The sequence below is a fragment of the Cyprinus carpio genome, chromosome A9 (assembly GCF_018340385.1).
Source record: "Cyprinus carpio isolate SPL01 chromosome A9, ASM1834038v1, whole genome shotgun sequence".
Taxonomy (NCBI): Eukaryota; Metazoa; Chordata; class Actinopteri; order Cypriniformes; family Cyprinidae; genus Cyprinus; species Cyprinus carpio.
Window position 1 is genome coordinate 17444611 of NC_056580.1, and position 16237 is coordinate 17460847.

A 16237-nucleotide genomic window follows, 5' to 3' on the forward strand; every position below is an offset into this window, starting at 1 on the left:
AAGCTAATCAAGGTCTAAGGGTTACTAGCAGGAAGGTGAGTTTTTATCAAGTTTTGAACAAAACTCTGCAGGACTGTTGCTCTCCAGGACTGACGCTGGCCACATCTGCTCTATAGGGTGTGCTGGACCAACAAATTCTATCCATGCAGGCACCACCTCGCAACTTGTAGGACTTAAAGGATCTGCTGCTAATGTCTTAGTGCCAGACACCCCAGGACATGTTCAGAGGTCTTGTGGAGTCCATGGGCACGTTCAAGCTCACACCGGTGCGCAACGTTTTGCTACGTTATCCGGGTTGAACGACACGTTTCCTGGAAACGGTGTGCAACGGTGTGCAACGGGTTTGAGATGCGTTTTCTCTTGTTTGGTGGGTGTGTCAGAAATGTCGGCCCAATCAGCGGCAGCATGTATATAAACCACGCGGTATTAAAGAGACACCTCGCACAATGGGTCCTAGTAAAGTAGTTTACAAATGTGTCCGCTGCAGCTCGGTATATGCAACAATTGAAGACATTAGAAGACATGTTTGCCGTAAGAGTTTTATAGTAAAATATAGCATATCACCATGATGATGTAGTTGTTTATATTTTTCACTTCATTGCAAGGCAAGTTTATTTATATACCAAATTTCATACACAGTGGTAATGAAGTGCTTTACAAAAAATGAGAATGATAATTAATACAAGGTATTTAAAAATTAAGAACTAGAAATAAAATAATTTAAATTAGAATTGATTAGCTACCAGGAGATAAAATAGATGTGTTTTCAGTCAGAATTTGGTAAGATATGTGCTTTCATTTGTTTCAGCAATCCCTTTGGAACAGGCTAGTGCATCAAATGGACCTAGTCAACTTCCACTAGGCCTACACATTCCCGCTGCACCACTGCATTTGCCCCCAGCTCCTGCACCACAGAAGTTGGCTCCTGCACCACAGAAGTTGGCTCCTGCACCACAGATGTTGGCTCCTGCACCACTTAATTTGTCTCCGACTACTGCACCACTTAATTTGTCTCAGACTACTGCACCACTTAATTTGTCTCCGACTACTGCACCACTTAATTTGTCTCAGACTACTGCACCACTTAATTTGTCGGTTGCTGGACCATCACCTGTCTGTGTTCCAAAGTGGGTACCAGTGTCAAACCCCCAACTAATGCATAAAGGTACATTGTTCATTCCTAGCACAATTTTTCCGTTTATATATTTTCTGTGACTTATCTATTTAAATGTGTGCTATAGATACTAAGCCATGGACGCACAATGCAACATTGCTTCTAATTTCTCTGACAAAGCAAATGGCTGAAGACTTTCAATCTCCTGTATTAAAGAAAGTAGAAGTGTGGAAAAAGGTAGCTGCACAAATGCTGGCAAAAGGATATGACTTTGGAGCAGAGGCATGTGACAATAAGTTCAGGCAGTTAAAACACAGGTTTGTTTTGATACTGGCATTTGCATAATTTTGGGAGTAGGGCCACTTGAAGACATTTGCTATTTCTGGGTTTCTATTATTAGATACAAAACAATAGTGGACAGTAAGAAGAAGACTGGGAGTGGTGCCAGCAGCTGGGTCTTTTTCCTCATCAATGGAGGACCTCCTGGCTGATGATCCTAGTGTGGAACCAGTCTTGATCGTGTCATCTTTTGCTGGTGATAATCTTTTCTGTCAGTTTTTTTTTTTTTTTTTTCATCAACATGAATTAGCACATCAGATGAGTTGAGTGCATGTTATATTCATGCTTTTATAAAAATCGTATACATTATTGGATCTTATTTGTAAGTTTTAATTCAATCACCCAGTGATGTCATATAATGGACTCACAATTGCATTCACGTTGGATACAAAGTAGCTCCAATGTTGTCATCTACTTTTACTGTATAACTTATTAGTGTTACTAACAGCTTTATTTGACAGATGTCGATTATGTGACTCGGTTAATTAGAAGATGGGTTAACTGGATGTTTAATGTAGCTTTGTTGGCACATGATTCTAACTTACAGTAGAACTGCAAAATGTATTTGGAGGAAAGTGATGTTTGCTGCCTTGATCATTGCCATTTTTAGGCCACCAAGTTTAATATTTCTTTCCACTCAGGATCTTCATCAACTTCAGGACGATCTTCTTCAGGACCATCAACTTCGGGACCATCAACTTCAGGACCTAAGCCATCAGCAGAACATGGCAAAAAGAGAAAGCACAAGTCTGAAGCACCTGAGTGGTTTGAGCAGTATGTCACTGAGCAGAGGAGGCAGATGTCAGAGCTCATGGCCCTGCAAAAGCAAGCAGTGGAAGTGGCAAGTGAACGTAACAACATCTTAAAAGAATTTGTTTCTGCTTTGAAGGAGAAATAGAAACTTGTGTTTTCTCCTTTTGCCATATTCTGCTGATATTTAGGTTCTATTTTGTTTCCTTCAGTATACTGTACATCATGCCATTAAACAATCACCTCACCTTAATGATTTTTTATTTTTTTATTTTTTTATTATTCAATATTTTATTTCCATTCTTTTATGAAACAAAAACCTCTGAAAACTTAGGTGAACACAAAAACATTAAACAGAAACTTTAATCACCCTCCACCAAAAATGAAGCAATATCATCCCTTTTTTCTTTGACCTTAAGTATTTTTAGGGTGTCCTTCTTGACAGTCATTGTCATCGTTTCCATCCACCTCTTCACAATCCTCCATTTGGTGGCCTTCCTCCCTCAAGAGGAAATTGTGCAGAACACATGCAGCTGTGATAACTACTGGTACTTTTTCAAGGTCTTCCATGGGCAAGTACTTCAGACGTCTCCATTTCCCCTTTAGAAGGCCAAATGCCCTTTCAATCACAACTCTGGTTGAGCTGTGGAGTGTGTTAAAAAAAATTTTGCCTTCTTGATAAGTGCCCATTATCTCTGTATGGTGTAATGAGAGATGTGCTGAGCGGGTATGCAGAGTCTCCAAGCAGGTGGTAGTCACTTCTCATTGGATCCTGGAGATGGCCATATAATGGGCGGTTCCGAAATACCCTAGCATCATGCACAGACCCTGGCCAACCAGTGTACACATCCAGGAACATCATCTGTGATGTACACACTGCTTGGAGTTGAATACTTGCATGTCCCTTTCTGTTAATGTAACTGTTTCTGTGGAGTGTGGGTGCTGGGATGGGAATGTGTGTGCCATCGATTGCTCCAATGACTCCAGGGAAGCCAGTTTTATCCTGAAAGCCATTTGCCAGGCTTGCAGACTCCTCCTCTCTGGGCCATCGAATGTATTCATTTCTTAGTGTACAAAGGACCTTGCAAATGTCAGAAAAGATATAATGAAGGGTTCCTTTTGACATGTCAAACTGGTCTGCAACACCCCTGAAGCTCTCTTGGTTTGCCAACAACCAAATGGAGCACAGCAATTTTTTGGGGGTGTCCAAGGTTACATTTATCAGGAGAGGACCAACTTTCTCACAGAGAGCCTGTAGAAAAGTATGTGCAATATTTATAGTAGAGATTTCTACATCGCTATGATGCTGTAAATAAGCTGACACAAATCTTGCTATGTCTGTTGTATACACACTGATGCACCTACTGCTATATAGGAATTTGTAAATAAATGTAATTAACAACAAAATAAATTCACAAGAGCAAGTATATTGTTTGCACATGTTTATTTACATTAAAGGCAAAATAACTTAAATAATAAGAGCACAAGTATAGATCTAGAACTTCTTTAAGTCTGTCTAAATATTTATTTGTAATTGCAATGTCTTCTGGTCTATTTTCGTTCCTTAGGAAGGTGTGCTAGACACTGATTAATGTAACAAACATACTATACATTTTTATATATTTTTGATAATGTATTGTGGAGTGACACTTTCATAAACTTTTTTTTATACTCATCTGATTATATAATGGTAAATATCACAAAAGTATAGTACAACAGTGATCGTCAATAATGATAGCCTACTCACAATAAAAATAATAAGGTCATATAGATCATAACACAGTCTCGGAGGTAAGAAGTGGATTATCCTTCACCTGAAATGTTTGTCTTTTCATCCTGAAATGCGAGGCAAATGTTGGATCACAATAATTAGGGACCACAGTTTCCACAAATCCCTTCACTCGATTGGGATGTTCTCTTTCATTCTGGACGGCAAGGGCAGTGACTGTAACATCGAGGGTACTTTGCAGTATTAAACAAATATTTATATCAATATCATCAGGCTCCGAAAATTCTTCAAAAAGAACACAGAGAATGGCCTTCTCAGCTGCCATAGTTGCAACGCTTGCGTCATCACAACAGGGTGTTCAACACGCCACCGTTTCCGTTTAAAAAACGTTTTGCAACGTTTTGTCGGGGCTGAACGCAGCCCATGCCTCGATGCATCAGACCTGATTAGGCAGGTGGTTTTATTGTTGTTGGGTGATCAGTGTGTATATAAAGGATTCTGTATTTTTAAAATAATTTTGTAAAATCTAAAGCTTTACAGAACATTATTGGAAACGGTTTAAACAAGGTTTTACATGCTTGTTCAATGGACCACAAACAATTATTGCACTTGCACCAGCTGAACATGCCATACTTCTGCTGTAAGGAGAACATGACGACTGCAGGTGTGGACAGAGCAAAAAAACTGCAATGTCCATAACAAGATGCCTAAAACAGCTGATCATCCTTGCAATGTCAAACCACATATAATCTTGTGCCCTCCCATGTTCAAAAACTTGCAATTGCCTTGGTGGAAAACTGGTGCAGTCCATGTGGAAAAGATGCACTATAGTATGTATAGCAGCTGGTGGCCAAAAAAAAAAACATTAATAAATTTGAACTTTTGGGGGCTCCATACTAAATCAAATTTAAATCAAAATTTAAAGTCCTACTAAATACTTAATCTCTTTCTCTTTTTTTGAGTTCTGCTAATTTAGGATTTAGGATTAGTTTGTTTGCATTTGTGATGGTGAATTCAAGTTCACATAATTCACTTAACACAGAGCTTGTTACTGTAAAAGACAATAAAATACAAGTTGTACAATAACACAACTTCCTACAACATAATATAAATCTTGACTGACAATATGCTATACAACTCCATCTCAATCAATCTCAATGCAACAAAAACCAAGTCTTTTAGCGCTTTTTTTTAAAAGAATCTTGCAAAATGTTCAAGCAAATCTTTACAACACATTGCAATCCATTGTATACAGTTTTTTCTTTTGACTTCAAATAACCTCCCCATTCTTAAGAATCTTTATGAAGAAAATTCAAACAGATGATACAATAGTAAAATATTTCTGTCCATAAGAACAAAAAAGGAATTTCAGTCACGAGGAAGTAGATGGTTATGAAGAATAATTACATGTATTTTCTTCTCTTCAAATAGAAAATTAACAAACATTGAAAATGAAAGCGAAGATGAGTTTCAGAAACGTAGTATGTAACTCCATATGTCCATGGGATCATATTTCAGTTATTGGTTTATGAGTGCACTAATAAAGAGGGACAAAGAACCACATTCAGTGTTTATGGTTCCTGGGGTTTGACGCTGGGTTCGGTGTCCACTTTGTGCTCACTGGTCTGGGCAGAACCACTGGTAACATCAGTCTTGGACCTTTTGGATTCAGGAGGTTTGCATGCTGGGTCGCTGGGGGGAGATGGTCTCTCTGTGATGAACAAATATTTGTAAATGACCGTCAAGACCGTGCACACAAATATACAAACAACAACAATTAATTTACATGCTTCTTACACAAAAAGCTACCAAAGTAATGACGGCAAAATATGAACAAATAAGGTTAAATACAAAATAGTATTTTAGGCAACTCAAAATGAGATGGAAAAACTAATGCTTTTTTGAAAGAAAGAAAAAATAATGAATATTTAAGCAAACACTGAAAAACAGCAGCTTAAAAAAAAAAAAAAAAATTCCAAACTTACATAAAAAGCAAAAGCATGGGTCTACTAACCATGTTTGGCTTTCTCTGTGGAAGATGGTGTGACAAAAGTGGGGGATTTGGAGACAACCGGAGTCAGTGAAATTCGTCTGAAAGAAAACAAGTACATACTTGATCTATTGTGCACATCATCTTTACTGCTCAGGTCATGGATTAGGCTGTGACACTAAATCTATATAATTTCAGGGATACATACATGGGTTGCCACGACAGTCAGATCAAGAAACTGAGAAATTCTGTTGAAATTGTAAAATTACTGACACAAATTCGTTGTCAGAAACACTACTGTTCAAAAGTTTGGGTCCGAAAAAGTTAAGTCTGAAAAAAAGTCTTATGCTCACCAAGATTGAATTTTTTTTTTTCAGTAAATAATGCAGTAAAAACAGTAATATTGTGAAATATGATCTCTTTTCTATTTTAATGTATTTGAAAATGTAATTTATTCCTGTGTTGGCATAGCTGAATTTTCAGCAGCCATTACTCCAGTCTTCCGTGTGTCACATGATCCTTCAGAAATCATTCTAATATGCTGATTTGGTGATCAAGACACATTTTGTCTTATCAATTTTGAACACTTTTACTGCTTATTATTTTTGTGGAAACTGAAACATTCTTTCATGATTCTTTAAACAGAAAATTCAAAAGAAAATTTGAAACAGAAATATTTTGAAACATTATAAATGTCTTCAATGTCACTTTTAATCCATTTAATGCATCCTTTAAACAACAACAAAAAAATCTTAATAACCTTCAAAGTGAATGTGAGCATATGGTTAAAAAAAACAATGTTACATCACATCATACCACAGATGTGCTACCCTACCGAGGAGTTGGTCCTTTTGGAGTTGTGGTATTTTTGGAGTTGAGGGGTCCCAGGGGAGTGCTAGGGGCTGTAAGAGGTGTAAGGGGTCCTCTGCTGGTTCCAGGGGTGGATGGAGCCGATTTGGGTGTGTTGGGGGCTGTACTGGGGGCAGCTGCCGGTGATTTGGGGGTGCTGGGTTTGCCCCAGCCCTCCAGGGTATTGAGTGTGATCCTTCTAGGCTGAGGTTTGGTTTTCAGTGCTTGAGGTGTGCGTTTCTCTTCTGGACCAGATACACTGGGGGTCTTGGAGGATGCGGGGCCAGCAGATCCCTCTTTCTCCTTTTCCTGTGCAGAAGGTGTGTTGGCCTGGCGAGGGACTGGGGAAGCAGTCCTGCCGTTAGCTGAGGGTCTCTTGCCTTTCTTCTCATTAGTAGAGGATGGAGTCACCATCTCCAGTGGAGGTCGCTCTTTCAATGGAGTGCCCAGCTCCCCTTCCTCAAACGACACGAAGGAACAGTAGCCGTCAGTAGATGACACTGCTAAGAAGGAGCCATCACGAGACCTGTGGAACAACATCCATAACAGCAAATGTGTTAGTCAATAATAGTTAATCTCAAAATTACTCTAGACTCTTGATGTCTGCATTTTCTATAACTTGAATAATAACACTGGCTGGTCAACTGCCATGTATTTCATCACAGATAAAAGACCATCTCAAAAGATAAAAGAACATATTCTGTACTAGGGCTGTGCGATTAATTGAAATCATCATAAAATCACGATTTGAGCATCCACGATTTCTAAATCACTTTATAGCATGACCTCCTGCAGTATGCTATCTGAACCAGTCAGAATGCAGCGTGCCTAAATGGAGTGCGAGAACAGAACAGACTGGGCATATGCCTACGTAACGCCAGGTTCACACACTCTGTTTTTTTTCCAAGCCCATGTTAATGGATCAGAGCGTTCACACTGCACGTGGTAAAAGATGTGAACAGAGAAGGTGTGAAAATAATTAATATCTAGCACATGAGCATAGAGAGATTTGTGAGTGGACTTAACACAGTTTGAACGAGAGGAGAGACAGGTTTTAAGTGCGCGCACTCTTTCCGGGTGAGAGCAGCGTGTATCTGAGCACGTACGTCTGGTTTTGTGCCAGAGTAAAGGAAATTCGCGTGCGAGCGGAGAGATTCGCGCTCATGCATTATATTAACATGCTTTCGCGTTACAATAACGCGCTCTCGTTGCTGCTTCTGCACCGTAAACACATACTGTGTAGCCTACACACTGCAGACGGAGTACGTGTGAACCTGGCGCAGCAAATATATTTCAACACCTGAGGCACCGCTACAATGAGCTCTATGACCAATGCATGAAAAAAAAATAAAAAAAAAAATAAAATCCCTGGACACGGGATTTATTTATTTACATTTTGTCACATCTTTACTTAGTGATTATTTTGATTATGTCTGTTCTAGAGACATGTTACAACGTTTTGATAAAGCTCTAATTGGTTTTCTTTTGGAGATATGTTTCAAATTCATACTGAATGCATTTATGACTGTAAAGCATGTCTGTGTGTATCAAAATCATGTTTAAGATCGAAATCGCAAAATTGATCAAAGAAATCGCGATATGTTTTTTTTTGTCCATATCGCACAGCCCTATTCTGTACTCATCTGTGACTCACAAGAAATGGCAGGGTTTGGTTGCATTGGCTACATATAAATTATGAGTTTCCCAATAAAGAAAAACAATGGCCAGGAAGTAAAACAAATCAGGCTGATGTGCAGTTGAGTCTAGGGGTCAAAAAGCCTACAGTAAATAAATAAATCAAACACCACCTACATCACCACAAGTTATTTGGGAGGGTTTAAAAAAAAATCCTCTGCTCTTATCCAAAAACAAACTCCAGAATATTTAGTTGCCAGACACTAATGGAACTTCTAACTGGGCTGGGTTTTATGGTCAGATGAAACTAAAAAAATTTGGGTTTTGCCAGCAAACACTCAAAATGGGTTAGATGCACACAGAGATAAAAAGAAGCCCATGTGTACAATTAAATATACTGCTGTATCTTCAATGCTGTAAACTATTTTTCTGCTGGATGTCCTGGACATCTTGTTCAGATGCATGGCATCATGGATTTTATCAAACAGATTAAAAAAAAAAAAAAAAAAAAAAAAAAAACGTGACTGACTGCTAGAAATCTTATAATGAGCCTTGTTTGGATTTTCCATGAGGACAATGATTCAAAACAAACATCAAAAACAAAAAGGGGGAAAAATTAAAGGGGTCCTGTTATGCTTTCTCATCTTTTCACCTTCAGAAATGTGTATTGTTGCTGTTTAATAAAAAAATATCTGAAATGTTACTCAACTCCCACTCTAAAGGGAGATATTCTCTTTAACAAAAGACTTTAAGAACAACAACAAAAAGGGTCGTTTAGACTACAGTGTGCTTCTTCCAGATATTGTGAAGCCAAAATGTCACTCATTTAAATAATTTCTCCCCACAGAACACACACAAAAAAAGACAAGGCCTGGTTGAGCTGCACAAGAGAGGATAAAGTAGAAAAAAAAAAGAGCTGCTTTAATAACGTGATGAAACCATTGTTTTTTTTCCACCCCAGTTCCAAAACCCCTTTGTTAGGCCTTTATAAGACAGAAAGACGCGTTTTTGGAACAATCAAGCATGAAAACCTATTCTAGTACACCCCCAAAAACAAATCAAGACTTTGTAAAAAGGTACACTATGACCATGAAAAGGCCATTTCAGCGATTCTATATGGAGGAGTGGTCTCTGATCTCGTCAGTTATTCTCCAAACTCATCAGACATTATAGGAGAAGACTCAGAGTTGTTATCTTGGCGAAATGAAGTTGAAAAGTATTGAATAAAAGTGTGCCATTAATTGTGGCCAATGTGTATGTGAACAGCAGTTTTTTTCATAACGAGATTTCAAAATAAAATTGACGTATAAAAATATAACATTTTATAAAATTACACTTTTTATTACTTACAGGATTATGAACAAAGCATTTCTAAAGAATCTGATTATTTTCACATTTTTGTAACTCCAAATATACCTGGTCATTTCAGGCTACCACATGCACCTAGATTGGGACACATTTTGTGGATTGAAGCATCTTCCTCCTGCTATCACCATTTAGAACAAGCACAACTTAAGTCATGTAAAAACAACAAAGGCCCAAAACACCAACAAGTCTGTGCAACTTACCAGCTGAGATCACTCAGTGTGTGGTAGTGGATGTTGGACACGTATCCAAATGGCAGCGCCTGTTGTGTGTCATAAAAGAAGATTGAGTCTTCAGATGCAACCGCGAACACCAGCCGATATGGCAAATTAAACGTGTTTGACACTGGCTTCAGTGAACCACCTGTGAAACATAAAAGGACAGTACTGTCTTTCCACTGCATGCATTTGACATAAGTAGAACAACAGTTTGGGAAGGGTATTGTGCGTACCTTCAGCTGTTTTTGTCCTCAGCTCATAGTACACTGGGCTGCAGCGCACAGCCAGTGTCGCTTTAGATGGACACGGCAGATGAGCAATGGGCCTGACACACAAACACACGTCAAACACTAACCGTGGTAACACAAATCAAGACTGTGTCAAGACATGATGGTGTCCCCAGTCGGGCTGGGTATTGAAAACCATTTTCATTTACCAAAAATACACGAGACAACATTTTATGGTTCTGTAAGATTTTGTAAATGTTTTTGAAATCTTATGTTCAGCAAGGATGCATCTATTTAAATAAAACACAATATTGTGAGATATTATTTCAATTTTAAATAACTATTTTCTATTTGAACATGGTACATGTTTTCAGGACTCACTAATGAATAATAATGTTCAAAACACAAGCATTTATTTGAACTTGAAATCTTTTCTAAGGTAAAGGTCTTTACTGCCACTTTTAATAAATTTAGAGCTTACTTGCTGAGTTAAAATATGCTTCCCCCTCAAGTAAAAAATATTTAACATATTGACTCCAATCATTTGTCATTTGAAGGGTGTATATGTGATTAATGCATAGCTTTACAAGTGAACAGACAAACAAAGATCAAGTTTTAGAGGGAAATAAAAGCCACCCAATAAAACACAAACCTCTTAAAGCTTTTTCTGGAGAATACGTATGTTGTGTTTGTGACATTCTCTCCAGCCTCGACACAACCGGCTGAAAATAAAAGAAATGAGTGAGTAAATAAATAGATTCCATATTTACTACAGAAGGAATGTACATGGACACCAGGCCAAAAATACACACCATAAATATGTTGAATAGTGCTAACAAAGCATATTTAAAAGTGTTATAACTACTCACCCATACATTACATAAACATATTGAGTATACACACAGACACATGTAAAAGTTAAAAAAAAACAAAACAAAAAACAATTGCACCTGGTGCAAGGAGGAATGACCCATCAGGCGTGAATGTAAGACGTCTGAAGAAAGATCTCATGCTGTCATCATGGAACATTCTGTAGTTCTTCACCTGCACAAAAGTGAGTAAATCACAACAATAAAAAAAAAATAAAACCTGTTATTGTCTGATGTGGACAATCTCTTAACGTGGTCCTATTATGCTCTTTTACAAAGTCTTGATTTTGTTTTGAGGTGTACTTGAACATGCTCTCATGCTTGGTGGTTTAAAAAACACATTTTTCACATAATTTACATTATTGCAATACTTTTCTCCCCAGCCTGGCCAAAACAGCTCGATTAGTTCCAGGTTTGATGAAGGACCGCCTTCCATAAAACAAAATCTGTTGTGATTGGTTAGCCATCCCAGTGCGTTGTGAATGGTGAACAGCTTAGACGGTGTTTCAGTACTACCCCGCCCCTTGTCAAAGCAGCAAGTTCCGGCTGCTCCAGTTTAGTTAAGGATGGCGTCAATATTGCCATATCAATTTGAGCAGGATTCAGACCCCAAGAATATTGAACAAGAGGATTGCGCAGAACCTTTGCACGCACGGATATTGCAAGACATATTAGAGTGGAAACGTTATTGTTTTTTTTTTGGCTAAATCACGTTTTAGATAGGATGTCAACACCCGCTTAAAAATAACTGCATTTATTATGTACAGATAAGTGCACGTGTATTATGTTTATTGTTCTTTAATTCTAACATTATAACATGAATTGCAGTGAAACAGTTATACAGTTGAATTTATTTATACCATAGTCCAGTGTTTCCCACAGATTTAATTTTGTGGTGGAATATACATGCAAATGGCAGAGATCGAGGTTTCCCTGATAACGCAGCGCTCTGCTCACAAATGCCGCTTTATCAGACATTACATGCAAGATGAAATGAAAATGACATCCAATTTTCTGAAGACAGTCGGTTTCCTTCAGAAATACAGTGATATAAAAACACCCGCACTCAATGTATGGGAAACACTGTAGTCTCATAATTGAAGTGTAAATTCTATAGATTACATCATTGTCCAGTATTGTACTGTCAGCAGTTTATTATAAAAACGTTTTCATAACTGTAACATACATATTTACATAAATAATTATTCAGGTGTATGTGTAATAACTTGCGTAAACTTGACGCTACAGCAGCACTTCTTCGTCTGTCTGATGCACTCAACCAAGTGTTATTACCACGACCTCGCCCCTCCCCACCTCTCAACCACTCAAATTTCCGCAGGCGGAAATTATTTTAATGATATTCTAATTGGCCACTTTGTGACATCACAAAACCTGGAAAACAGCGCTCTAGTCTAAACGAGCCATTTGTTGTAGTTCTTGAAAAGGGATTTTTCTCCCTTTGGAGAGGACTTTGAGATTTGTAACTTTGTAGATCTTTATGCCCAAACATACACACTCCACACTGACTAAAATTCAAAACGTGAAAAAGCATAATAGGACTCCTTTAATAAATATCAGCTTTATTGTAAAATAAAGGTCAGCTGAAGATACCAGTGACACTCACCTCTCCATCTGCAGCGGCAGCTGAGGTCATCTTACTCACACTGTGAGCTTTTTTCCTGTTGTGAGCATTGTACACACGCATAACCCTAAGACACACAGATTTTACATGCTGTCAGTATACAAAACCATGTAAACAAAGTTTACACTAAAATTCTCATTATACGACTCTTGTCTATGATAATCTGTAATGGCATGAATTTAAGCCATTAAAATCAACATACTAACCTGTCACAGCTTAATGTGCTGATGTACTGTCCAAGTGGGTCCCATGCTACTCCTTGCACGTAACTCTTATGATCATTAAAAATGCACATCTTTTGACCTGCAAACAAACCAGACACTGAATTCAATAACCACAAAACATTTCATAAAGTTCTGCTTACTAAAAAACTATTCACCGTCATGATTTAGAACACATATCACTTTCACAAAAGCTAAAATATGCATGCAATTCCATAGTCTTGCTTCAGGTTTCATACCCTTGTTTACATCCCACATGATGGCAGTGTTGTCCACAGAGCCCGAAACCATGAAGTTCCCATCGCTGGTCCATGAGATATCATATACATCCTCAATATGTCCCCTAACAAACACAGACAACAATATGAGTTTCCAAGATATGTTTCAAAAATAAATAATTTAAAGTTGCAATTAAATGGAAGTAGCATATATATATATATATATATATATATATATATATATATATATATATATATATATATATATATATATATATATATATACACATACATATACACACACACACACACATATTCTTATATACGTCCAATTGAAATGGTTTATTAAAAAAAAAAAAAAAAAAAAAGGATGGGGACTTGGTTTTATGCACTGGTTGCTGATTGGATGAAGGGAGATCATTTGAATGTGAGCTTGCATTTGATTGTAAGAAAATGGTTGGGTTTAAATAACTGAAAAAAATCCAGCATATATCAACAGACAGAAGACTGATTTATAACATCTTGACTGAAAATTACAAATCTCCAAAAAAAAAAAAAAAAAACTTAGAATGGATGCATTGTGCACAAGAATAATAACATTCATTTATAAAACAGATAATATGATTTTTGATTTCATGCATTTTTAAAGTAAAAGACATTTTAAGAAAAAAGGGGAAAAAAAAAAGAAAGAAGCTAAAATCAGACCTCAGTGTTTTGACCACACTCCAGCTCTCTTTATTGAGCTGATCATCTTCATTCTCCTGAAAAATCGGGGTTTGTTCAGGCTCCTTATTGTCATTCAGTTTCCAAAGCAAGATTGCAGCATCTGAGAAACGGACATTTAATTAAACCATTTAAAGGCGCTAGAAGCAATTTCAACCTACTGACCCAGGTAATGATCAGACTTTAAACTCACCATCCCCTCCAGAAGCCAAAACCTCAGCGGTGGGTGAGAACCGCACTACGTTCACTGCTTTAGTGTGTCGTGCCAAGTTAGACAAAAACTCAACAACCGCCTTCCCATCAGGCCCTTTATCCACACGCCACATCTGAAAGACAAACAGCTCTCATCTTACAATCTGTGGTAGTGTTAACTTAAGAGACACCTATATTGTATAAAGTGAAGGCAGAGGCTCTCTCTTACCCGTACTGTGGTGTCCACCCCAGCTGTAGCGAGGCGCTGTGTCTTTCCATCACCACTCTGCTGGAAGTCCATACTGTACACCGGCTCCTTATTATGCCAGGCAATCTCACAAGTTACCACCTTCATCCTGACACCTGATGGACAAGGATATAAAGAGATACAGATATTCTGATCATGCATAAAAATAAAGGCAAGAGGAATATAAGAGAAAAAAAAACATGAGAAAAAGACAAACTAAAACTGTCAAAAGAGGAAATCCTTTAAAAACTTCACAAAAGTAAAACACTGATGTATTAACAAACGGTGGAGTTGAAAGCAATGCTAGTAAACGCCACGAACCCCACACATTTTTAGCTTAAAATTACATAATTCATGGACATAAAGACAAACTATTAAAAACTACTAATAAACGTTCTTGTAAACCGTGAAACAGTAGCATTAATGCAGAACAAAGAACTATCACCTTGGATAATAAACGAATATTACAGCGTAACACGGACCAACTCACCTAACACAACAGTTCTTGATGAAAATGAACATAACAGCACGTAATGTTTACCAATAACAGATGAAGAAGTGACAGTGCAAATAATTCAAAACTCACCAGTTACCTCGACAACTAAAGTTGCAAAAGTCGTAACAATTGTTTAACACAGTTGCTCCGTGTATCTCTCCCGCTTTCACCCAAACACAAGCCTTTCCCGCGCAGCTTTCGGAGAATGAGCACTTCCGGTGTCGAGGGTTGCCAGATCCTACACCAAAAATCCGACGTTGGACTGTGACATTTTAATTTTGTCTATTATTATTGTGTTATTTGTAAAATAACAATAAAATAAACACCCTTATGTTACATATTTTTAAAGGTATTTGGCAACTTATACATTATATATATATACATATTATATATATATATATATATATATATATATATATATATTAGGGCTGTCAAATGATTAATCAAGATTAATCACATCCAAAATAAAAGTTTTGTTTACATAATATATGTATGTGTACAGGGTATATTTATTATGTATATATAAATACACACACATAAATTATATATTTAGAAAATATATTACATGTATATACATTTATATATTTATATTCTTATATTTTATATTATATATAAATATATTTAATATATAAACATAAGCATATTCTTCTTAAATATATACATGCATGTGTGTGTATTTATATATACATAATAAATATACACAGTATACACACATATATTATGTAAACAAAACTTTTATTTTGGATGTGATTAATCGTGATTAATCATTTGACAGCCCTAATATATATATATATATATATACAGTACAGACCAAAAGTTTGGAAACATTACTATTTTTAATGTTTTTGAAAGAAGTTTCTTCTGCTCATCAAGCCTGCATTTATTTGATCAAAAATACAGAAAAAACAGTAATATTGTGAAATATTATTACAACTTAAAACAGTAGTTTTCTATTTGAATATACTTAAAAAAAAAATTTTTATTCCTGTGATGCAAAGCTGAATTTTCAGCATCATTACTCCAGCCTTCAGTGTCACATGTAACATCCAGTCTATCACATGATCATTTAGAAATCATTCTAATATTCTGATTTATTATGAGTGTTGGAAACAGTTCTGCTGTCTAATATATTTGATGAATAAAAGGTTAAAAAGAACTGCATTTATTCAAAATAAAATAAAAAATTATAATAATATTTTTTATATTATTATATTTTATTTTCTTTAATTTTTTATCAATTTAACACATCCTTGCTGAATAAAAGTATTGATTTTATTAAAAAAAATAAAGAAAAAAAAATTACTGACTCCAAATTACTGACCAGTAGTGTATATTGTTATTAGAAAATAATTATATTTTAAAAACATAGCTTTTTTTTTTTTTTTACTTTTTATTCATCAAAGTATCCTAAAA

At 36.5% G+C, this 16237-nt stretch overlaps 1 protein-coding gene across 3 annotated transcripts; it reads right to left on the reverse strand.

Moving 5' to 3' along the window:
• Positions 1 to 5322: 5322 nt before the first annotated feature.
• LOC109065853 (chromatin assembly factor 1 subunit B-like) lies at positions 5323 to 15078 on the reverse strand. 3 transcript variants are annotated; one of them, XM_042763841.1, is made up of 14 exons: positions 14922 to 15078; positions 14311 to 14444; positions 14083 to 14215; positions 13872 to 13992; positions 13188 to 13291; positions 12934 to 13030; positions 12710 to 12794; positions 11167 to 11260; positions 10869 to 10938; positions 10223 to 10314; positions 9975 to 10134; positions 6758 to 7297; positions 5947 to 6023; positions 5323 to 5643 (listed from the first exon to the last, which is right to left on the reverse strand). In XM_042763841.1, exons 2-14 carry the CDS (start codon positions 14434 to 14436, stop codon positions 5504 to 5506), a joined length of 1839 nt encoding a protein of 612 aa, XP_042619775.1. In that variant the 5' UTR covers positions 14437 to 14444; positions 14922 to 15078; the 3' UTR covers positions 5323 to 5503. The 3 variants fall into 3 exon arrangements, with proteins under 3 accessions (XP_042619775.1, XP_042619774.1, XP_042619776.1); XM_042763840.1 differs by having other exon boundaries at positions 14915 to 15069; XM_042763842.1 differs by having other exon boundaries at positions 14819 to 15044.
• Between the last annotated feature and the right edge of the window lie 1159 nt (positions 15079 to 16237).